The sequence below is a fragment of the Jaculus jaculus genome, chromosome 2, assembly GCF_020740685.1.
Source record: "Jaculus jaculus isolate mJacJac1 chromosome 2, mJacJac1.mat.Y.cur, whole genome shotgun sequence".
Lineage (NCBI taxonomy): Eukaryota > Metazoa > Chordata > Mammalia > Rodentia > Dipodidae > Jaculus > Jaculus jaculus.
Window position 1 is genome coordinate 122,817,133 of NC_059103.1, and position 21,615 is coordinate 122,838,747.

The following is a 21,615-nucleotide window of genomic DNA, read 5'->3' on the forward strand; positions in this document are numbered from 1 at the left end:
GGTACAATTTTTGTTTTATTACAAGGCACAGAATCACATATACAATACAGAACTATCTTGTAAACATATAAGTAATATACATTATAGTAAAGGATATTTGAATGTAATTTTCCTTAAGAGAAGAAAATTATATTGTTGCAAGCCAGTTTACGGTCTTCTTGGATGGGGTTTTCATATTGGTGCTGAGTTATCCAAGTAACACTTACTTGAAATCTCATTGAATGTATGTACAACCATGTCACAGCTTTCTCCTTAAAATGCTTTAATTTAAAACAAGCTAATGTATTCTTTCATTTTGTTCACCTTCTATCCCAGTGTTAGATTAAGCATTCTTAAATTGTTGCATATAAATTTAACAACTTCTGCATGTGTATGATGTATGCAAATAGAGGACAGAGATTGACATTATTGGATCACACTCCAACCTTTTTTTTTTCTCTGAGATAACATGCATCTCTCATTGAATCCACAGCTCACCCTTTGGGCTAGACAAGTTAGCCAGAAAGTCCTACAGTCCTGTCTCTACCTCCCCAGTTCTAGTATTATAGATGTGCACTGCCATACTCAGCATTTTACACGGGGACCTGCAATGCAAACTCATGTCCTCATGCTTGTGCAGCCAATACTTTAACTTAATGATCCTTCCTCCCAGCTCCAAGTTTAATAGCATTTGTTTCTTTGTAATATACCAATACAGAATGAAACCATCTTCTCAAATTTCTGTGGTTTTTCTAAGTGATGTTTTTGTTCAAAAAACTGTTACCTGGATGAAAAGATAAAGCTCATGCAGAGTCAATCTCAAGTTTATGACATCAGAGACCTAGCAGGCCTCCTTTGTTTGATGGTAGAGCAGGAATCTCAAACCATAGCTACCTAAGGGTCCATGGGACTTGGACAAATGCACTGTCTGCAACAATTAAAGAATGACACTATAACCACTGTCCCACAGCAACACACACATGAACATATGCATGTGCTTTTGCTCACAAAAATAAACACTTGTATACACTTTCAATATTAAAACACAATTTTATGGTTGGCATTTTTCTTGTCACATGTGATTCCTTTGATCATTCTTTAAAGTAATACCCTAAAATGACATTGGCATATTTCCTTTTCAATTTGAGGGGGTCAGCATTAGCAGTAGTTGGGAAACTTGAAGCACATCTCATGAGCATTAAAGCTACTTGTCTTTTTCTTTGGTATGCACATTTATATATCAAGAGATGCAGAAGAATCATAAGAAGATTCAGACCCCAATAATGGCAATTACTCCTAAGAAGAGTATATGGAATTCTAAAGAGAATGGTCTAAGTTCATCTATCATGGTAATATCTCTATTGTATTTTTGTATTATGTAAGAATTCACAAACAAAATCTTCTGGGCTTTGATACTCTGTAGAAGCTTTTAAAATTTCTTATCTCAGTGGGATTTTTCCTAGAAGGACTCTGTATATAGATATCTCTCATATAGTAGCAACATTTTTAACTATTGGGTTAATGTCAACCAACACTTAAGCCAGTCCTATGTATTTATATTCAGCTACAGGATATAGAGTGGCAACTATCTTACTTAACAAGCTCATTCCCACTCTCAATAGAGTGTCTTTCCTTATTTTAACCCCCACATTAAATCTATATTTAAAACTTTTCTTAATCAAGTCCAATTTTGCTTCATATACAAGAATATAAAAGTATGTAGGGATTTCAGTGACATTTAATAAATACTCAGAAGAGTGCTTCATATTCATTAGGAAAAATATCTACTAGGTCAACTTAAGCCATTGCATTGAGTTCCATAAAAATCTGAAATGCAGGGCTGAAGAGATGCCTAAGGTCCCAGGTTCAATTCTCTTACCCACATAAGCCAGATGCACAAAGTGGTGCATGCATCTTGAGTTCATTTGCAGTGGTTGGTGGCTCTGGTACCTCAATTCTCTGTCTATCTGCCTCTTCCTCTCTTTGTCTTCTTCTCTCTTTCTCTCAAACAAATAAATACATACAATATTTTTAAAAATCTGGAATGGAGGCAAACATGATCATTGAAATTCTCCAGCCTTTAATGCAGGACTTTGTCTTCAGAAGGAAGAGGGTGAGCATGCCAGAGTCAAGCACAGGGTGAGCAGAGATGTAGAATTATTCAGATCACATGTCAGATGATCTGCTTGCACTACGAAGGGTGCTGTCCTTATAAGACACAGGCCTACAGATAAGTGCAATTTCTAAATTATCCCTTTCTTCTTCTTCCCAGGCAAGTCACAAAAAGCCATTACCTATGAAACCATGACTTTTAAGGAAAAGAAGAGAAAATTTATGTGTCATCTGGAAGTTTTAGCAAAATTATCCTAAATGTGCTGCTCAGGGCATTATTCTCAGCAGGCATGGCCTTTGAGAACCCCATGCAAGCTGTGTTCAGGCACCCCAAGAAGCTTCATTTCCTTATTCAGCACACATTTAGGAACAATTCTACTTCCTGCTGAAAGGCACAAAATAGTATCTTGAGATACACATTATCATACCTTCTTCTCCATGAATAGAGAAAATCTGCAATAGCTATGGATTTACAAAGAGATGCTACAAACATACTAGATTCTGTAAAGACTATAATCTTGGATTGAATTCAAGGTTGGGATATTTGTTAAAGCCAAGTTTGAATGTTGTTAAATGTCTAAATGGTGTTTGATAAATCTAGAAGAAATCACACTATGACTGATTCCCAGAGAGTATCTTATGTGGCAGCAAAATGTCTCAGCATCAACTCTTAATACCTCTCAGATACCACTAATGCACTCTTGAGAAATTTCCTTGTTGGAAAGAAAGCCTGCTCCTTTTTTATACATAGAGTATTATTTAAAGATAAAACTTTATACACTTTTTGATGGTAACCTTTATACTTCTTGGTATCAGTACATGCTTTATCAGAATATTATGTATCTGAATAGCAACTGTAGTTTTCATATATTAGACAATGTTAAAAGCCACCATTAACATGTTTAAGTAAATTCACAATGTCAAGATGATATTATACACCATAGGTGAACATCAGGCATTGCAGGTTGGCATCCAAGTCCTGAATAAGCTTGGCCTACGAAGCATGTAGATATGCTTCATTCTTTTTGAGGTTGTTGCTGTCAGTGTAAAGCATATGAATCGAGTGTCTAGTAAGCTCTGGAACCAATGATCTTGCTTTTATTTTCCCAGTTTTCTTAAACAGAGCTTAGAAACCACATTGCATAGGAAGGTCACAGCAGAAGGGCACCAACTAAACCTAGAAAATCAGAAGAAAAAGGCCCATTTCTTTGTTCATCAACAGGGTTGAGAATTAGGCTGGATTCTCAGACCCAGAGTAGTGGTCCATTTGTTCCTAGGATTTTCTGTCCTCCATGCTACAGCATTGTTGCTTCCAGGGACCTGGGTCACTAATACAGCTTACATCTCATAACTTCAAAGCAATCCATGAGATTTTTAAAGAGTGTGTTAAATATCTCATCTTTCCTTCTCAGACTGCAGTGGTAATCTGGGTAAAGCCAAAATCATTGAACTCTTCTCTTCCTGGAGAACTGTAAGAAGACATCTCCACGACTAGTCATACTGGCTTATTCATCCCATCCACATCTCTCATGTAAGTAGGATCCTGAACCGTGTTTCTCACTCTGCTTGTGCTCTGTCGCTCCATCCTCATCTTGATGGGGAAGCAGAAGTCCCTAAAACAGCGCTTGAAGTTTTCATCAAGAAAAGCATAAAGGATGGGATTGAGACTGCTGTTAGTATAACCCAAGGCAATGCAAAAGTAATAGCTGGAGAGGGCAGCAGTGCTGTGGGAGGTGCTGCCCAGAGCCTCCACAAGGATGAAGATGTGAATGGGGGTCCAACAGATGATAAAGACCGCCACCACCACCAACACCAGTCTAGTGATTCTGCGGAGGTTGCGATCCTTCTCTCGGGATCCAGAAAGGAGCCTGACACTCTTCAGGCGCAGGATCATCAGGGTGTAGCAGACGATGATGATGAGGATGGGGATCACAAAGGCAAAGACGAAGACACAGATCTTCATGAAGAGGTCCCACCAGGAATAGTCATCATCAGGGAACTGTAGCGAGCACTCGATGATATCCACATCTGTGGGAGGGGCCAAAATCAACAGGGCCATGAAGAGAGCACCATCATTGTCAGTATTGGGACTGCACCATGTTAAAGATGTAAAGCTGAGGGGCTGGAAAGCTGGCTTAGCAGTTAAGGCATTTGGCTGAAAAGCCAAATAGGTTCCTGATTCGATTCCCTAGGACCCACATAAGCCAGATGCACAAGGGAACACATGCATCTGGAGTTTGTTTGCAGTGAGTGGAGGCCCTGGTGTGCCCATTCTCCCTCTCTTTCTCTCTCTCTCTCTCTCTCAAATAAATAAATAAAATATGTTTTTAAAAAGGAAAAAATGTGATATTGATATAGATCAGCAAAATAAGAATGGGTGTCATATTATACTAAACACCCTATTCTACATAAAGCAATTCATCTAAAAAGCTGTTGCTTATTAATAATACACACAACTGTATGACAGATCCTCTTCCTCCAATAAACTGTGCCTGGTTTAGAAGTTAATCCCAGCAACATAAGCTGACTACAATACTAAGCAAAGATGAACAGAGTTGATGTGTAATTTGGATGTACCTTTTAGCTCTGCTTTTTCTTGAACAAACTCTCTTACATTTTGGAGGAGCTAATAAGTAATTCATTAATAGATAAAATGGTCAATGATACTTACTTCTACAAATCTATGTGAAATATGGGGCTGGAGAGATGGCTTAGCAGTTAAGTGCTTGCCTGTGAAGCCTAAGGACCCTGGTTGGAGGCTTGATTCCCCAGGACCCACGTAAGCCAGATGCACAAGGGGGCACACGCTTCTGGAGTTCATTTGCAGTGGCTGGAGGCCCTGGAGTACCAATTCTCTCTATATATACATATATCTGTCTCTTTCCCTCTGTCTGTCACTCTCAAATAAATAAATAAAAATAAACAAAAAAAATTTAAATCTGTGAAATAAACACCAATGATAAAGTTGGAAATTTCATTGAAAAATGTCAATGAAAATGAATTTGTATCATTAATAAAAAGATAATCATTAAGAAAATCGGTCTTAACCTGTGACTTTAATCAAATATTTTATATATAGGAAGACTGGGTATGGTCAGTTTGAAGAATCTTTACAGTTGCTTAAGTTCGTTCTTTAAATGTTACATAATTGCTCTCATATAAAAAAATCTAGAAAAGTTAATCATAGGCTTGAGAGATAGATCAGCAGTTAAGGCGTTTCCCTTCAAAACCTGATGACCAGGGTTTAATTCCCCAATACCCATGTAGAGCCATATGCACAAGGTGGTGCATGCATCTGGAGTTTGTTTGTAGTAGCTAGATGCCCTGGCACTCCCATTCTCTCCCTCCCTCCCTCTCTCTCTCTCTTCTCTCTTCTCTCTCTCTCTCTCTTTCTCTCTCTCTCTCTCTCTCTTCCTCCTTGCAAATAAATAGATAAAGATATTTTTTTTAAAGAGAAAACTTAATCATATCAAAGTTGAGGCTAGAATATTGGTTATCAGTGACTGAGAAAAGTGGAAGTGTGGAGTGTTTATCAGAGGTTGGACAAATACACAGTTACAGTTAAATTACAATAACATATATTATAATGTAACATATGATTCAAAATAGCTAAAGGATCCAGGAGTAGTAGCACAAGCCTGTAACCTCAGCACCAGGAAGGCTGGGGCAGGCCTACTTGGGCTATAGAGTAAAACCTTGTCTGATAAAGATGAAAAAAATTACTAGGGCTGCAAAGATTGCTTAGTGGTTAAGGTGCTTGCCTAAGAAACCTAAGGACCAAGGTTCAATTCCCCAGTACCCATGTAAGCCAGATGCACAAGGTGGTACATATATCTGGAGTTCATTTGCAATGACTAGAGGCCCTAGTGCACCCCTCTCTCTCCCACTTTCACTCTCTCAAATAAATAAATAAAATATTACAAAAATAGCTAGAGAACTTTGAACCTTACCAAGGAGGAAAAGATAAATGTTTAAGGTAGTAGATATGCAAATTGCCCTGATTTGATCACTCATGTTGTACACATGTGTTGAAAGATCACATTGCATCCCATAAATATGAACAATTAATGTGTATAGAACACTTCAAGTAGTATTTCTTTTCCTTTTTTATATGACTCCTGTAGGGTTGCAGCTGCCATTGATATATATTCCAGCATCTCACAACTTCCATAATTAAAGTTAGATCTAATAGCCAAGTTAAAGATTTTCTTGTATCTTTTTTTATTTAAAATAGCTGTTCTGCTTAGAGTTATTATAACAGCTCTTAGCTACTAAAATAATAGTGATAGGCAGACTATGAATTCCTAAAATAATTAATGTACATATATATGTTAAGCATTGGTTCAACACTTTGTATCCATAATGTTAAAGAGTTGCAACATGCAAGAGTCCTTGCAACTGAATCAACCTCAGAGAGATACTGGCAAGGAGCAGCAAGCCAAGGCTTGTGAAGACCACTCACCCATCAAATGATGTTTCTGGCATGCTGAACACAAATGCCAATGAGCCCTGAACCAGAGAGTGAGGTTATCTGAAACATACCTTCTGGTTATTCAAGGCCCTTCACAAGCAACATGATAAAGAACTCCAAAATGACCACAGGTCATGGATATATAATTTCATTTTATAAACAAAGTATGCTTTAGAGAAAATTTTAACAGTAGGCTGGAAGTGTAGTTTAGTTGGATAAGTGCTTGCCTAGCTTTCATGAACCCCTGAGTTGGATAGCTACCTAGCACTACAAAAACCACGTGGCACATGCCTATAGTCCCAGCACTCAAGAGCTAGAGACATAAGAATCAGAAGTTCAAGGTTATCCTTGGATATACAACAAGTTGGAGAACAGAGGCCACCCTGGGCTACAGGAGATCTGGAGAAAGAGAGAGAGAGAGGCAGAGACAGGTGCGGGGAGAAGAGAGGAGAGAGTAGCTCTCCTGTAAGACTATATGTCCTCATGTTCTCTTTTGGGCTACATTAATCTTCAATTACAGATTACTTTTCCTCCATTGCATCTGTACATACACCTCTAGCAATATCTTCCTGAAGCAAAAACACATCTATCTTCATTGCTTCTTTCAAAAATCTAATTGAGACCCATTTCTTTCATAATATCATTTTATGACCAAGATTATAAGGAACATAGTGAGAAATTCAGAAAAAAAATATAGTTCTCCTGCTTGCACCGGGCAGGAACTAACATGTCCAAAATCTAATTTTCTCCATAACTACTACCATAGATGAACCTGATTATGAACTATCTTACAGCCAGTGAAGCTGTCACAAAAAAATAATATAAGGAATGACCTTAGAGAAGATAAAAGAGCCAAAATGTACCTTTAATGATTTAATCCTTGTTACGGGGAAAGACAAGGTAACTCCTGGACTCACAGGTTATATTTTCAAACCCCCATGCCTATTATTCCTTGCTTCATCCTCATTCATCCAGATTCTTTTTTTTTTTATTTCAAAAGGAAGATTAATTTATTGACTTTAAAGTAATTTGGGAGCAACCAGAGACCTTATGTTCATATACCTCTTTCTTTATCTTGTTACTCCTTGAAATACTGTTAGAATTATTCCTGGTCACTTTTTGTTTGGTCTTTCATGTTGTCAATTAAAATACAAATGTTGAGGCCAGTGCTTCCCAAAATGTCTTTTATTTTATTATTATTATTATTATTATTATTATTATTATTTTGGTTTTCAAGGTAGGGTCTCACTCTAGCCCAGGCTGACCTGGAATTCACTATGTAGTCTCAGGGTGGCCTCAAACTCACCGCGATCCTCCACCTCTGCCTCCCAAGTGCTGAGATTAAAGGTGTGTGCCACCACGCCTGGCTGCATGTCCATTATATTTTATTTCACTCTAGATATGCATTCCACTCATTTTCAAAGTAAAAGTTTATCTAATTAGAATTATTTTTTAATAATTGGCATGCAAACAACTGCCCTTACCATCTCTGACTTTGGTGCCTCCAAGGACTATTGCTGAAATGCCAACAGAGGATGACAGGAGCCAAATACAGATATTGATGATCTTGGCCTTCAAAGGTGTGCGGAAGTCCAGAGCCTTTACCGGATGGCATACAGCAATGTAGCGGTCCACACTCATCATGGTCAAGGTGAATATGCTGGTAAACATGTTGTAGTAGTCAATGGAAATTACAATCTTGCAAAGAACATCCCCAAATGGCCAGGAATTCATCAGGTAGACTGTGCTCTGGAAGGGCATGGTGGTGGTAACCAAGGCATCTGCCAAAGCCAAGTTAAAGATGTAGATGTTGGTGGCTGTCTTCATCTTCGTATATCTAAAAGACAAGAAGAACTGGCATTTCCTTCCAATTTTCCATTCAAATCAATGTATGGGACAGCCTTTTTATTATTAATTTTATTCGTTTGTATATTCTTTATGTTCTCACTGAGTATGTACTATGTAAGAGGACTATTCTATAGGAAGAAAGTAGGCAAAAAGATTGGTCATCATTAGTATGGTTTCAGTGCTTTGCTAAAAATGTTTCAAAAGAGACCCTAAAGATAGCATAGGCATATAAATATATGAATATACTCATAGAACTTTACAGGCTTGCATAGTAGAGGCCTTTATTTAGGGAATGCCAATTATTTTGAATACTTCACAGGATTTCTTGGTTTTAAGAATTTTTTTAAAAATCCTTTGTTTTTCTGTCATTTGTGTAAAGCAAATATAACAATTCTCCCTTCATGATTATTTGAGAAATAACTCATCATAATTACTCAACCTTTTAAAAACTAAAATGGTGTTTGCATTTTAAATATGTTCAATTATAAGGGTTAAAACACAGGGTTGTTGGTTTCTGCTTTCAAATATGCCACTTCCTTGTAATTTTAACTATATTACGTAAATAAAACAAGCTGGATTCATTTATAGCTGTCACAGCAATACCACAGCAAATGATAACAATTATATTTTTTTTACTACAATCTTGAAATATATTTTAAGAACACAATTTACTTTTCCTTTCAATGGAGAAGGCCACAATTTTTAAGATAGACTAGGTCTGCCTATAAATCAAAATTACTTTTTATTTTTTAACATGAAGTTTTATAATAACATCATTTTCACCTAAATTTGAATTGAGCTGTTTTACTTAGAAAATTGACCTTCAAAAATTCATGGAGCATTAAACATCCCATATACTCCCTTTAAAATATTATAATACTTTTGGAAAAAACCTATGGTACTGAAAGTAGAAAGAGATTCCTGGTGGGGAAGGAAAGATGAGAGAGAAAACATGGAAGTGACACAACAAAAATCCTGTTTGAAAAATGGTATAACTAAACCTAATTATTTGTATGTTAATACAAAAATAAAAGGTGAAAATATGCTTATATCTGCTTACCCCTCTTTTACTCTATAGAAGAGAATCTTAGGGACTAGAGAGATTAGCAGGTAAAGTATCTGCCTACGAAGTCTAAGGATACAGGCTCTATTCCCCAGTACACATGTAAGCCAGATGTCCAAGGTGGTACATGCATCTGGAATTCATTTGTAATAGTTAGAAGCCCTAGTATGTCCATTCTCTCTATATATCTGCTACTTTTTCTCTCTCTCAAATAAATAAGCCCTGCTTACCCCTTCTTTACACCATGAGAAGAGAATCTTATATCTGCTTACCCTTCCTTTACAGTATGAAAAAAGAATCTTTTCTGTTTCATTTTGATATTCAGATTTATGAGGTTTACTTGTTCCCTCCATTGTAATCTCTCTTAAAAGAAAATCATTCCCTATCTCAAAAGAAGGGATGCCAAAACATACCTCCTACTTTTTCAACTGACTCCAATGAAGTCCCAGTTACTTGCAAACTTTCAGCAGGCCATGTTCTTATATTCTTGACAACTTCTCTTGCATTCTGTGACTAACATTCCTCTGTGTCTTTATGAAGCTACACTCTCTCTTTGCTTTACAAAATTTGGTAAGGCATACCTGGTGCCTAGTCTTTCTTTCTTCCTCCAACAAACAGACATTCTGGAGGAGTGTGTTTGTCATCTTCCCATTATGATAACAAATTCCCGAGATAATTGACGTGTATAGAGAAAAGGTTTATTTTAGCTTACTATCTTGGAGGTTCTAGTTCATAGCTTATTGGCCCTGTTGCTTTGGGCCTGTGATGAGTAAAGACATCATGGCAGGAGCACAAGCCACTCACCTCACCACCATGAGCAGAGTATGAAAAGAATCTTGGGATCCCAAGACCCCATTTAAGGTCACACTTCCAGTAACTTAAATTCCTCCCACTAAGCCTCATTTCTCAAAGGATCTCTAACCAAACTGGGGAATGTGTGCTTAATCCACAGGCCTCTATGTAGGTAATATTCAAGATCCAATGTATATGTACCAGCAGTTACTAACCACCACACACTTTCCACAATGACTAAATGAAAAATAAAATGTTCACCTCAAAGAATTCCAGTGATAATTAATTAAATTCACCTAATCCAGAGAGCATGTTTAATTTATTTTGTGTTCTCTGACTTCTCTTCCTACTCATATGTGGCTAGATTCTACCACTTAGCACATGAAAGAAGGGGAATTTCATTTTCAGGTAATGCTCATGGCCTTATTTACCCAATTCAGCCTAAATTTTAAAACATGGAGGTAAAATGAACCATGGGTCATGCCATAGTAGAAAAACATGCATGAAATGACTCTTAAACTACCATAAAATATAATAGGTATATTAGATACTCATAATATATTGAGTGATACTTGGCATATTAACATTTAAAAATATTTATTTTTTATTATGACTTTTTTACATACATGTATTTAATATATTTTGATCATATTCGTGTTCCTCCTGTACCCTTTCTTTTTTTTTCTTTTCACAATTTTTGTTAACATTTTCCATGATTATAAAAAATATCCCATGGTAATACCCTCCCTCCCCACCCCTGGCACTCTCCCCTTTGAAATTCCATTCTCCATCATATTACCTCCCCATCTCAATCATTGTAGTTACATATATACAAGACCAACCTATTAAGTACCCTCATCCCTTCCTTTCTCTTCCCTTTATATCTCCTCTTTAACTTACTGGCCTCTGCTACTAAGTATTTTCCTTCTCATGTGGAAGCCCAATCATCTGTAGCTAGGAACCACATATGAGGGAGAACATGTGGCAAAAAATATTTGTAACTAATAAGGGTATGAAACTTACAAAGAATTAATATCTTGTGATTAGACTTCAGAATAAAAAATCTGAATATGGATGCTTATTATAATAATTAGTCATTTCAGAAGGTTCCTTGGGTCTAGCCCTCCTTATGTATTCCATAGATCCAATTATATTTAGGACTCCCAATAACTCCACATGACAAATGTCAATCTCCATTTTTTATAGATAAGGCAACTAAGAAACACAGTATTTCCTTAAATCTTCATAAAGTCACATAGTTTAAACGGCATAGCAAAATTTCCAGCCCAAGATTTTGACGCCATTTTCTGTATTTTTACATTATTCTAGTACTTGAAAGTTTTCAAAATCCAGTATCTTGACTTCCATGTATCTTATTTTGATTTTCACAACTGCCTTTCAAGTTGACCCTGAGACTTATGTCCTGTCTTTCTTATAGCCAGAAAGAATTAGGGCTTGGATAAAGAAGGGATCGGAACAGCATATGCAGAGATCAATCTCAGTGGGAGGATCAGGACAGGCCTCACCAAGGTTCTGGAGACACATGCTTACAAACCTGCGATATGAGAAACTATATGAGAACATATAGTTGTAACTTAAAGTAGAAGTTAAATAAATACTTGTTCATGGTCTTGTATACTGAATTTGACCAGTCCCTATGAGCATATGGATCTAAAACAAGACATGACCATTATCCTCAGAGATTCTGATGGACCCTTCTGGCATAGTTTATGCTCAGCCACCATAAAACATTAGTCAGTCATCTCACTCATTTTATGTCAACTGAGGAAGAAATAAGAAAGCTTCCTTCTGATGATAAGTGATGAAAACTTTTCCTTTTCTAAATTTATTTTTATTTATTCATTTGAGTGTGAGAGAGAGAGAGAAAGAATGAAACAGAGACAGAGAATGGGTGCTCCATGGCCTCTAGTCACTACAAACAAATTCCAGATGCATGTGCCACTTTGTGCATCTGGCTTACATGGGTCCTGAGGAGTCAAACCTAGGTCTTTTGGCTTTGTAGGCAACTGCCTAACTTCTAAGCCATCCTCCAGCCTAATTTTTTCCCCATTTTATCCATACCACATCATTACAAAAAATTGTAAGCATTTCAAATAAAATGGTACCATGTAGGTGGGAAGGTTTGGCTTATGTGGAGAAGCAGAAGGCAGATGCCTTTTTTAGCATGCATGCCATAGGAGCATATGGCATTAAAAGAGCAAAGACCAGGGGCCATCCTTGCTAAACCAGCAGTACTACAAATATAAATCAACACTGCAGAGCACTGCATGGATGGCAAAGGACAGACCAGGAAGAAGGGTCAACTGAGGACTTGGGAGTATGAGCTCCATGGAGAATGCTTCAGAGAGCTCAAAATGCTACTGGTGCTGGACACTCTAATTCACCTCTCCTAGGCAACACCTTTTTGCAAGAGAATGGAATCCATGGGCCTTTGTGTGATGGTGAAAGGATCAAAATTATGTTTTGAGATGTCAGGAACCAGTGTCAGCAGGCAGAGTTTCTGGAAGAATGTGGCGCTAGAAAGGAGGCACCAGAAGAGATAATACTGACCTGTGGCTAGTGGCCTGGGGGATTCTCCTTCTCTCTCTGGGCCTGCTCTGCTCAGATAAGACAAAGATGCTTACGCTGACCTCCTTTGCTGAGGAGCTACATTGCCCAGGTTTTGCTGTTGTTATTTTAAGTCCAGTGATACATCTTTAATTGGCAACTTCATTTCACAATCTTCATGACAATAGCACAATAAATCTTAGTTCTCACAATTGATTCCTAACATCCTTTTAGCTGTATTGATTTCTTTGCTTTTAGCCTTTACCTCCAGTTTTGTCCTATGTTGATCTAAACATCCTTTCTTCTCTTCCTACTCTTGTTTCTATTGTGTTTCCTGTCTTCATCCCTCTCCTGTTTCAATGTGTTTATCAAGTGACTATTAAAATTTTAGGTAACTGCAAAATAAATTCAATATATAGACTCAGTCTTAGGATCAAACTAATTGACTCCAAATTATCATGTGAACTAAAGGAATACACAAAAGGATGGTAACTTGCAATCAGTATCTGGCAGGACCTTGAGCTTCAGAACCACTACGTGCATAGAGAGGCTGGAGAGCCAGTGTCTCCTTGCAGGTGGTGCTGAGAAGATGAGTTTCCTGGCTCAGGAGTCCTACCAGGGAGTGATGCCAGGCTGGCTGTATGGCAACAGTGGTGCTGGGCCAAAAAGAACCTTAGATTCCAGAAGAACAAAATCATTTTAAGCATATACTGATGGCTCATTATGTGACAGGTACTGTTTTAGGAATTTCATTTTATCTAACAAAGTTTTCATGGTGATTTGATAACATGCAGTATAAAATTACTAAGCATGAGTGGACCCTTGTCCTTGATAACTGCTCAGGTGATGTTGGTCTCCACTGTCAATGTTCTGGCAGTGGCTGCTATTGAGATTGTGGTCATTTGTGACCACAACCCTAAAAATCCAAAGTATAACCCCTCAAAATACTATTACTCCTAATTTTCCCGGAAAGGAAGTCTGATAAAGTCTTAGAAGACATTTCCATATTTCTTAGGGGCTATCAGAATCCATATGTATTAAGTAAAACAACTCAGGACCATCTTCTTCAAAGATGCTTACAGAGTCAGGCATTTTATTTTATCAGAAAAATAATGTCATTCTGCGAATGTTACCATTTTTGCAATTTTGCCATTTTGCTAAAAGTTGAATGTCATTCTGATTAGTGTGGGCCAGTCTGCATTATGATGGTAGAAAACTTTAAGGATGGCATATCCAGGAGGACCGCTTCTATAAAGCATAGCATAGAGCACTTTTTAGGTAAAACACTGCCAAATATCTATGGTATTGAAGTTTTTTTCCATAGACAGTATAGATGTCTTCTCATAGCTTCCAAAGACACCAAATTCCATAAGGATTCATGCCTCTTGTATGAAATAGGATAGTATTTATATACAACCTATGTGAATAGCATCTAGGTTGCTCATATCTCATGTAATAAATAATATGTGGATGTCTGTTAAAACATATTGTTTTGGGAATAATGTTTTATAAAATAAATAAATAAAAGGTCTATAGAGACTTTGTCTCAAGGAAATAGATGAATGGGAAAAATGTGGCCACCTAGTATTCTCCTTTGGCCTCTGCATGTATGTGTATAGGGTACACACATCTTTGGTTTGTTTATAGAGGCACCTTCAAGCATGAAGGGCCAACTGTACCCATTTGGGGACAAAAAAAGAGTTCAGAGGAAGTAGGTGACTTGCCTGAAACCCAAAGTAGTGAGATTGTAAAAAGCCCATCTTTGGTACCAACATAATGAAAAAAAAAATAAGCTTAGCTACTTCTTTTCTCTAAGTGCACTCCTTTACTATAGCAAATATCTAACAGTTCATAGAGTGAACTTGAACACATGCATATGACATATGGCAGAGGAATTCTGTTCACTTTATGCATCAAGAAAGGAGAGAAGGAGAGAGTGAGAGACTAGAGACAGTGTTTGGATCTCCTCCTCAAGAACATTCCCCCAGTGACACTAAGCTCCACCTTTAAAAGTTCTGCCACTTTCCACTAGCACCACAGGCTGGCAACATTAAAAAAACAAATTACATTACAAATGTCCACATTGCACATCTCCAATATATACAATTTTCATTTGTTCCTTCTGTCCCAGTGGAACTTATTAGGGAATGAGCTTCAGTGTAAATGCTGCAGTCTGGGTGACAGTGTTGTTTTGATATTGGTTCATCAGTTGTAACAAATGACCCATTCAGTGGGGTTGCTGAAGATGGGGAGACTGTGTATGTGGGGTGCAAGGGGCATGTGGGAAATCTGCCCTGTCTATTTTGTCTTCCTGTGAACATAAAACTGGCATTTTAGAAAAGTATATTTTTAAATATTAAAGAAAATAGAAGATCAGGAATAAAAATGACTGTCTCATATGACTTTTCAGCTGAATGCTTTGAAAACATAATGAGCTTGTTTCATTAACTCCCCAGATATTTACAATTCATCTCAATGAGGTGGATTTGCTAAGTTTCCTTCTGGATTACTTTTTATAGAAATTACAGCTCTGTACTAAAGGGTAGTACCTTATCCATCTCTACAAAGAAATAAAACACAACCATTGTTTTGAAATAACATAAGTTTGAATTTCTCTCAGTCTATAGCATTCTTTTTTTAAAATTTTTTGTTGTTTATTTTTATTTATTTATTTGAGAGTGACAGACAGAGAGAGAACAAAAGAGGGAGGGAGGGAGGGACCGAGAGAGAGAGAGAGAGAGACAGAGAGAGAGAGAGAGGGAGAGAATGGGCATGCCAGGGCCTCCAGCCACTGCAAACCAACTCCAGACATATGCGGCACCTTGTGCATCTAGCTAACGTGGGTCCTGGGGAATCGAGCCTTGAACCGGGGTCCTTAGGCTTCACAGGCAAGCATTTAACTGCTAAGCCATCTCTCCAGCCACAGTCTATAGTATTCTAAAGAAGAGGTATATTCACATGGGAGTGAGGTCCTTGGAGTTCCCCAGCATTATTGTTCTCCAATGTGCACAGGAAAAAGCTATAAAGAGAACAGAACAGAAGCAGGAATGTCTGGCCCTTGCCCTGCAGTTACCACATAGGCAGCCAAGTACCGCCAGGACCTGAGGTATACATCATATCTGAGCATGCTATTGCTGCAGGGAATGTCCAAGTAATGATTCCACTGGAATACACAGTACCCAAGGAGAAGTTCCCCCCTTCCTCTCACTGCCATGGAAAGAACAAATGTTCAACTGAGTTCCAATAGGCACTCGGGTGGGAGTCTATCACTTCCACTACCACTAGAAGATAGTGTGTGTGTTGCTTCCTACTACACCGACTGGGTGCCTAGAGTCATACAGCAAGCATGAGTGCAGTAACTCTACCTTTGAGAAGACATTTTAATTTAGGCCAAGGTAGTTAGTCATTTCCATAGAATGTGGTTCCTTGTTTTTCAAAGTTACATAGTTCACAAAGAATGTCCATCCTTCTCCCACTTTCTCAACTACACAGATTTTAGGAAAGCAAAGTGCATCTATAACCCAGAAAGCAAGCTACAGTTTACTTCAAAGGGGCAAAGAGGTTTTAGAATATTCCTATCATTGGTTAAGATTAAGTAAAATAATTCACATGAGGTAGGGAGAATTTTCTGTTCAGCACTTATTATGTGCCCATTTGATTTCAATTATGCTTGCTAAGGAGGCAAGTAGGTGTGAGTATAGATGTTTGAAATACAAGTAGGGCTTGCATGTCTAAGATTTCTGACTTAGGTCAAGTGTGCAGGTGGCCTGAGTGCTAAGAGTGAACTACAAATGAGGAAGTCAAGATATTTTGGGTTTTAATTCTAAACTTCTCACCAGTGGACACACACAAAAACCACAACCCCCAAAACCCAATGAGAAGTTAGAGTATGTTTTAATGTCTTCATAGTGAGATGCTAATGTGCCCTCATATTATGGGTTATGACACTTGGTGCACATTCAATGATGAGAACTCCTGAAACTTTAAATATACTCCAAAGATACCAGGGAGTACTCCAAGAGCCCAAGGTGGGAAGAGCTATTTGTTTAAGGCAATCTAAAAAATAGTCTGCATTTTTTCCACAGCCCTAAACTTCCCCCAGGTTGAAGATGGCTGCCCTAGACCTGCGCCTGCCAGGCATCTGAGCTGCATTTCCACTTCTGGAATAAGTCTCTGGAAGGACAAACAATGCTGGGACACTTTCCATACTAAAGAATACTTCTTCTCAAAATGGACTGCCATAATTTTAAGCCCAGCTTTCATAAAAATTGCTTGAGGGCTGGAGAGATGACTTAGCAGTTAAGCTCTTGCCTGTGAAGCCTAAGGATCCCAGTTCGAGGCTCAATTCCCCAGGACCCATGTAAACCAGATGCACAAGGGGGCACATGCATCTGGAGTTTGTTTGCAGTGGCTGGCAGCCCTGGTGTGCCCATTCTCTCTCTACCTCTCTCTGCCAATCTCTCTCTCTCTCTCTCTCTCTCTGCCTCTCTTTCTCTCTGTCACTCTCAAATAAATAATTTAAAATAAACAACAACAAAAAGTGCTTGATGCACATGAACCCACACTCCAGCTTTGCACATTTCTGGCAAATGCACCATTACCCTCTTGTGTCCTCCCTGGAATCTCTAGGTGTTCTCCTAAGCTAAATAAACCCAAATCCATCAAATTTCCTTCAAAGGTTTTATTCTTCAGTTCTTTGAGTCTATCAGTATGAAGAAATTATAAAACCTCTTTTCCCTTCTGAAGTAAACTGTAGTTTGCCTTCTGGGTTACAGATGCATTTTGCTTTTAATATATTCAAGCCTAAAAACTGTGTAGTTAAGAAAGTGGGAGAAGAATGGACATTCTTTGTGAAATGTAACTTTCAAAGTATTTTCACTGAATGTATCCCTATCTAACAAGTCCTAATCTAAATATCTATGGGAATTTATGGTGGTTTGAATGTAAACTGCTCCTTCATGCACACATAGGCTCATGTGTCTGATTACTTGATCCGTGTGAGATGGCATCTTTGGGAAGATAGTGAACCTTTAGGAGGTGGAGCTCTGCTGGAAGAAGTGTATCACAGCAGTCAGGCCTTGAGGCTTTGTAACCTGGCCATCCTTATTCTTGCTTCCCTCTGCTTCCTGTGCTGCAGTGTGGCACGCTTTCCATTCCTTTCATGCCTTCCTTGCCATACAGACTCCACCCTCTGCAAGTGTAAGCCAAACCAAACTCTTCCCTTCCTAAGTTCTGGTCAGATTTTACCCCAGCAATGAGAAAGCAACTGATACAAAACTCGGTTCACTAAAACTTCTACTTAAACTAAAAGAACTCTTTTTCTTATAATTGCCTACTTTTGTACATAGTATCTAAATGCTATTTTAGGTTTCTTCATTCTGTTTAATCCAGGTCTATAGGGTCATTTACAAAGCTATAAAGTAACAGAGAAGCCTTTCCACACTCATGATGGCTGGTGTTTATTCACATAACAGTAAGATGTCTTGCTTTACTTAAGCACTTTGAATGACACGAAAAAGAAGAGAGCTAATGTTTTCCATTAGTGTACTCATCTGTGTAGCAACAATTTTATTACCAAAAACATGCCTCTATAGGAATTCCCTAAAAATTATTTTTTAACCTGAATACAGTGGTCTTTTCTGTTGTCGAATCTCCTCTGTTATCATTACCAGCCTTGTGATTACTCATGAGCTGCAAACACTTTGCCTTTATCATAGACTCCTCCTCTTTAATGGCACTTACCACTGATCAAATACCTCTTACATGTATTAAGCCTTCATGGAGGACAAGGACGCCAAGCTCTATACACTAATTTTATATGTATGATATGCACTGAAAGGCTTAAATGGTGGTTTTAATTTCAGGAATGAAAGACTTGACATTCCAAAGCCCACTCTGTGATAAAGAGGTGTTTTTATTACAACAGCTTTCCAGGAAAAAGACTCATTCTCTGACAGATGTTGTTTTCAACGTTCATAGTAATAAATAAAGGACTTATTTCAAAACTAAAATCAAGATGAAAAAGAACAGAAGAATTTTTCATCCCTTCAATGTCTGTAAGCAGGGTGACTTGTATCCCCCTTGATTTTAGGGACTCCTCAAAGGAATTTAAAATTCTTACTCTCAAAGGTGTATATATCCAAAGCACTAGGTCTCCCAGAAAGTGAATGAAAACACATAGATCTCAAAGTTCCCACAGAATAAAATTTTGGTTTTTTAAACTCATTTTATTTTTTGAAAATTAAGAATTGTTGCACTTATCAGAACATTAACATACGTGTGGCTATTTGGATCATTATTATTGGAAACTGACTTTAAGACAATTTCATGAAAAAATAGCAAAATATTTTCTCATGGTGGGGAAAATAACAAAGTAACTAAAAATTCTGCAGAGCCCACATTTAGATGGCTAATGTATAATAGTTACTGATAGTCAATGAGATGCATTTGGGTATTTAATGAGGCTTTTATACACTGGACATAATAGCCCACACCTGAAATCCTAGCCCTCAAGGAGACAGGGGCAAAAGGATTGGGAGCTCTGCCTGGGCTACAGAGCAAATTCAAAACCAGCCTGAGTGACATGAGACCTTGTCTCAAAAAGCTCCTGGCTAAGGTGTAGCTCAGTGGCAGAGCCCTTGTCTAGCATATGCCACTGGGCTCGATCTCAAGCATGCAAAATTATACTCTGTCGACAGTAATAACACTAAATAGCATACTGGCTTTTGTTTCATGAGTCACAGACAATTCAGAATTATCTCCAGTGTATTTGGTGGGCCTGAAATATGTCTCAAGATATATTTACACAGACAGTAGGCAAAATGCTTTACCCCAGAGCAGGCAACCAGGCAGGAGACCACACAGGCAGACTAGTTTCCTTACCAGAACACTTTGAACTTCCGTTCTGAAGCTTGGTACTTTCCTACACAGATCTTTCAGCAGGGTTTTGGGTTCTAGATTCCGCAGAGGCAGGTGGCTTTTACTTTCGCAAGCCACCTCTGAGAGCCTCGCTCAGTGTGAGCCCTTCAACCGCCTAGCAACCTCCCCAAGAAGTCCTTCACCCCTTTCAAGATGCCACTCTCAGAATCCCAACCCTTCACCAAAGAACCCCAATCACTAGGCTGGCTCATTCCCAGAGCCGCCCAGTCTCTGCTGTCCCCTGAGCCCGCGCTCACCTGATGATCACGAACATGACCAGCGAGTTACCCACCAAGCCCACGACGAACACCACGGAGTAGACGGCCGTGATGATGACGGGGATGGCTGGGGAGATGTGCGTGGACTCGAGCTGCCCGTCCTCCGCCGCCGCGCTACCGTTGCTGTCCGCTTCGGCCCAGTCGGGGAAATAAGCGCTGCCGTTGGGGAGCCTGCAGGCGCTCGGGGCGCAGGTGGGGCCCGGCTCCCGGCGGAAGATCTGCACCGGGGACTCCATGGTGACGCCGCAGCAGCCGGACAGCGAGGAGATGCGGCACCTGCGGGGCTGCGGGAGACAAAGGACAGACGGGATCCAAAGAGGCAAACTTTGTCCGCGACCCTATGACATCCCCTCAGGCTCCCCCACATCCCTGCAGGAGGAAGAGGGAGGACGGACCTCCCTGTGTCCATCCCCACCGGCCGCTGTGCCTGGCTGGTAACAGGCAAGAGTGGAGACAACTCTCACCATCTCCAATTCCTGCGGTGCCCCCCTACACTAGCCACTGTCCAGGGGTGCAACATCCCTACAGTGTCCGTCGGAGTTTCCAAGGACAACAAGGAACAACCCTGCCACAAAGCACAGAGCAGAAGCCCATGTGCCTAGAAAGCCCCAAGCTCACCTGCTTTGTGGAGACAGGAAAAGTGGTCCCCGGGGCGCCCCGCACTACCAGGTCCCTCTCAGTCTTCCTGGTGGCCACGCACCTGCCATCCAGCGTCAGTGGCTCTGGCTCTGGTGGCGGGGCTCCGCTGGGCGCTCAGGCTCTGGGGCGCTTGCTTCCCCAGTGTCCCCTGCGCCCCAGCTGCTCAGTGCGTGGCTCCCACTGCTGGAGGCGGCGGGGTGGGACGCTGCTCACTGTCGGGGGCAGGGGACCCGCTGGCTGGAGCTGCCAAGCTGCCGCGTCGCCTGAGATCCGCCCACCCACCCCGCCCACAGCCCCACCACCGCGCGCCCCCACCCGCCCGGGCTCCCCGCAATACACCACTCCAGAGCGCAGCGCGGGATTTAGTACCAGGGCAGTGCGCTCCGAGGTAGCACCAGGGTGCGTGTGGATCCCATCGGATCCTTTGTAATGTTTTTGGAACTTACTGACTTGCGTTACAAGACTTGCCTCTATTCATAAGAGAATCAGTCTTAATTTTAAATTTCATTTAGAGAATGACCCAAGTGAAGCCGAAAAATATTCCAGTTAGAATAAGAGCGGGTTATACAATATTAATGATTTAAGATGCAGAGGAAAGGCTATTTCTGTGCGTTCTGTTGTTCTTGTTCAGCTCCAATGGGATGGCAGGCTCCATGCAAAGTGCCCGTGACAGGTATTCTCTGTGTGGTAGGGTGCTTCTCCTCACTGGCCCCTGCTAACCAGGACTGTGGGGGTGTCTCTGTTTACACCCATCCGGCAGTCACCAAGTTCTCCTCGCTTCTTATACCATAGGACCTGAACTCTATACAGAAACTGTTTTCACTATGTCTTTGCCTGACTATGGCAGGCCAAAGATCAGCGTCAGATTCTGCTGGGTGAAAGAGACCCCTAGGCAAAGGACACACAAAGGGACCAAGCGGGGGATAGAGGGATGTCCAGGAGGGTCC

General features: G+C 39.8%; 1 protein-coding gene across 2 annotated transcripts; it reads right to left on the reverse strand.

Moving 5' to 3' along the window:
• Positions 1 to 378: 378 nt before the first annotated feature.
• On the reverse strand, positions 379 to 20,843 carry Oprk1 (opioid receptor kappa 1). 2 transcript variants are annotated; one of them, XM_004653361.3, is made up of 4 exons: positions 20,648 to 20,843; positions 20,009 to 20,313; positions 8,047 to 8,399; positions 379 to 4,119 (listed from the first exon to the last, which is right to left on the reverse strand). In XM_004653361.3, the coding sequence occupies exons 2-4, from the start codon at positions 20,263 to 20,265 to the stop codon at positions 3,587 to 3,589; spliced, it is 1,143 nt and encodes a 380-aa protein (XP_004653418.1). In that variant the 5' UTR covers positions 20,266 to 20,313; positions 20,648 to 20,843; the 3' UTR covers positions 379 to 3,586. The 2 variants fall into 2 exon arrangements, with proteins under 2 accessions (XP_004653418.1, XP_045000510.1); XM_045144575.1 differs by lacking the exon at positions 20,648 to 20,843 and having other exon boundaries at positions 20,044 to 20,126.
• Positions 20,844 to 21,615: the final 772 nt, after the last annotated feature.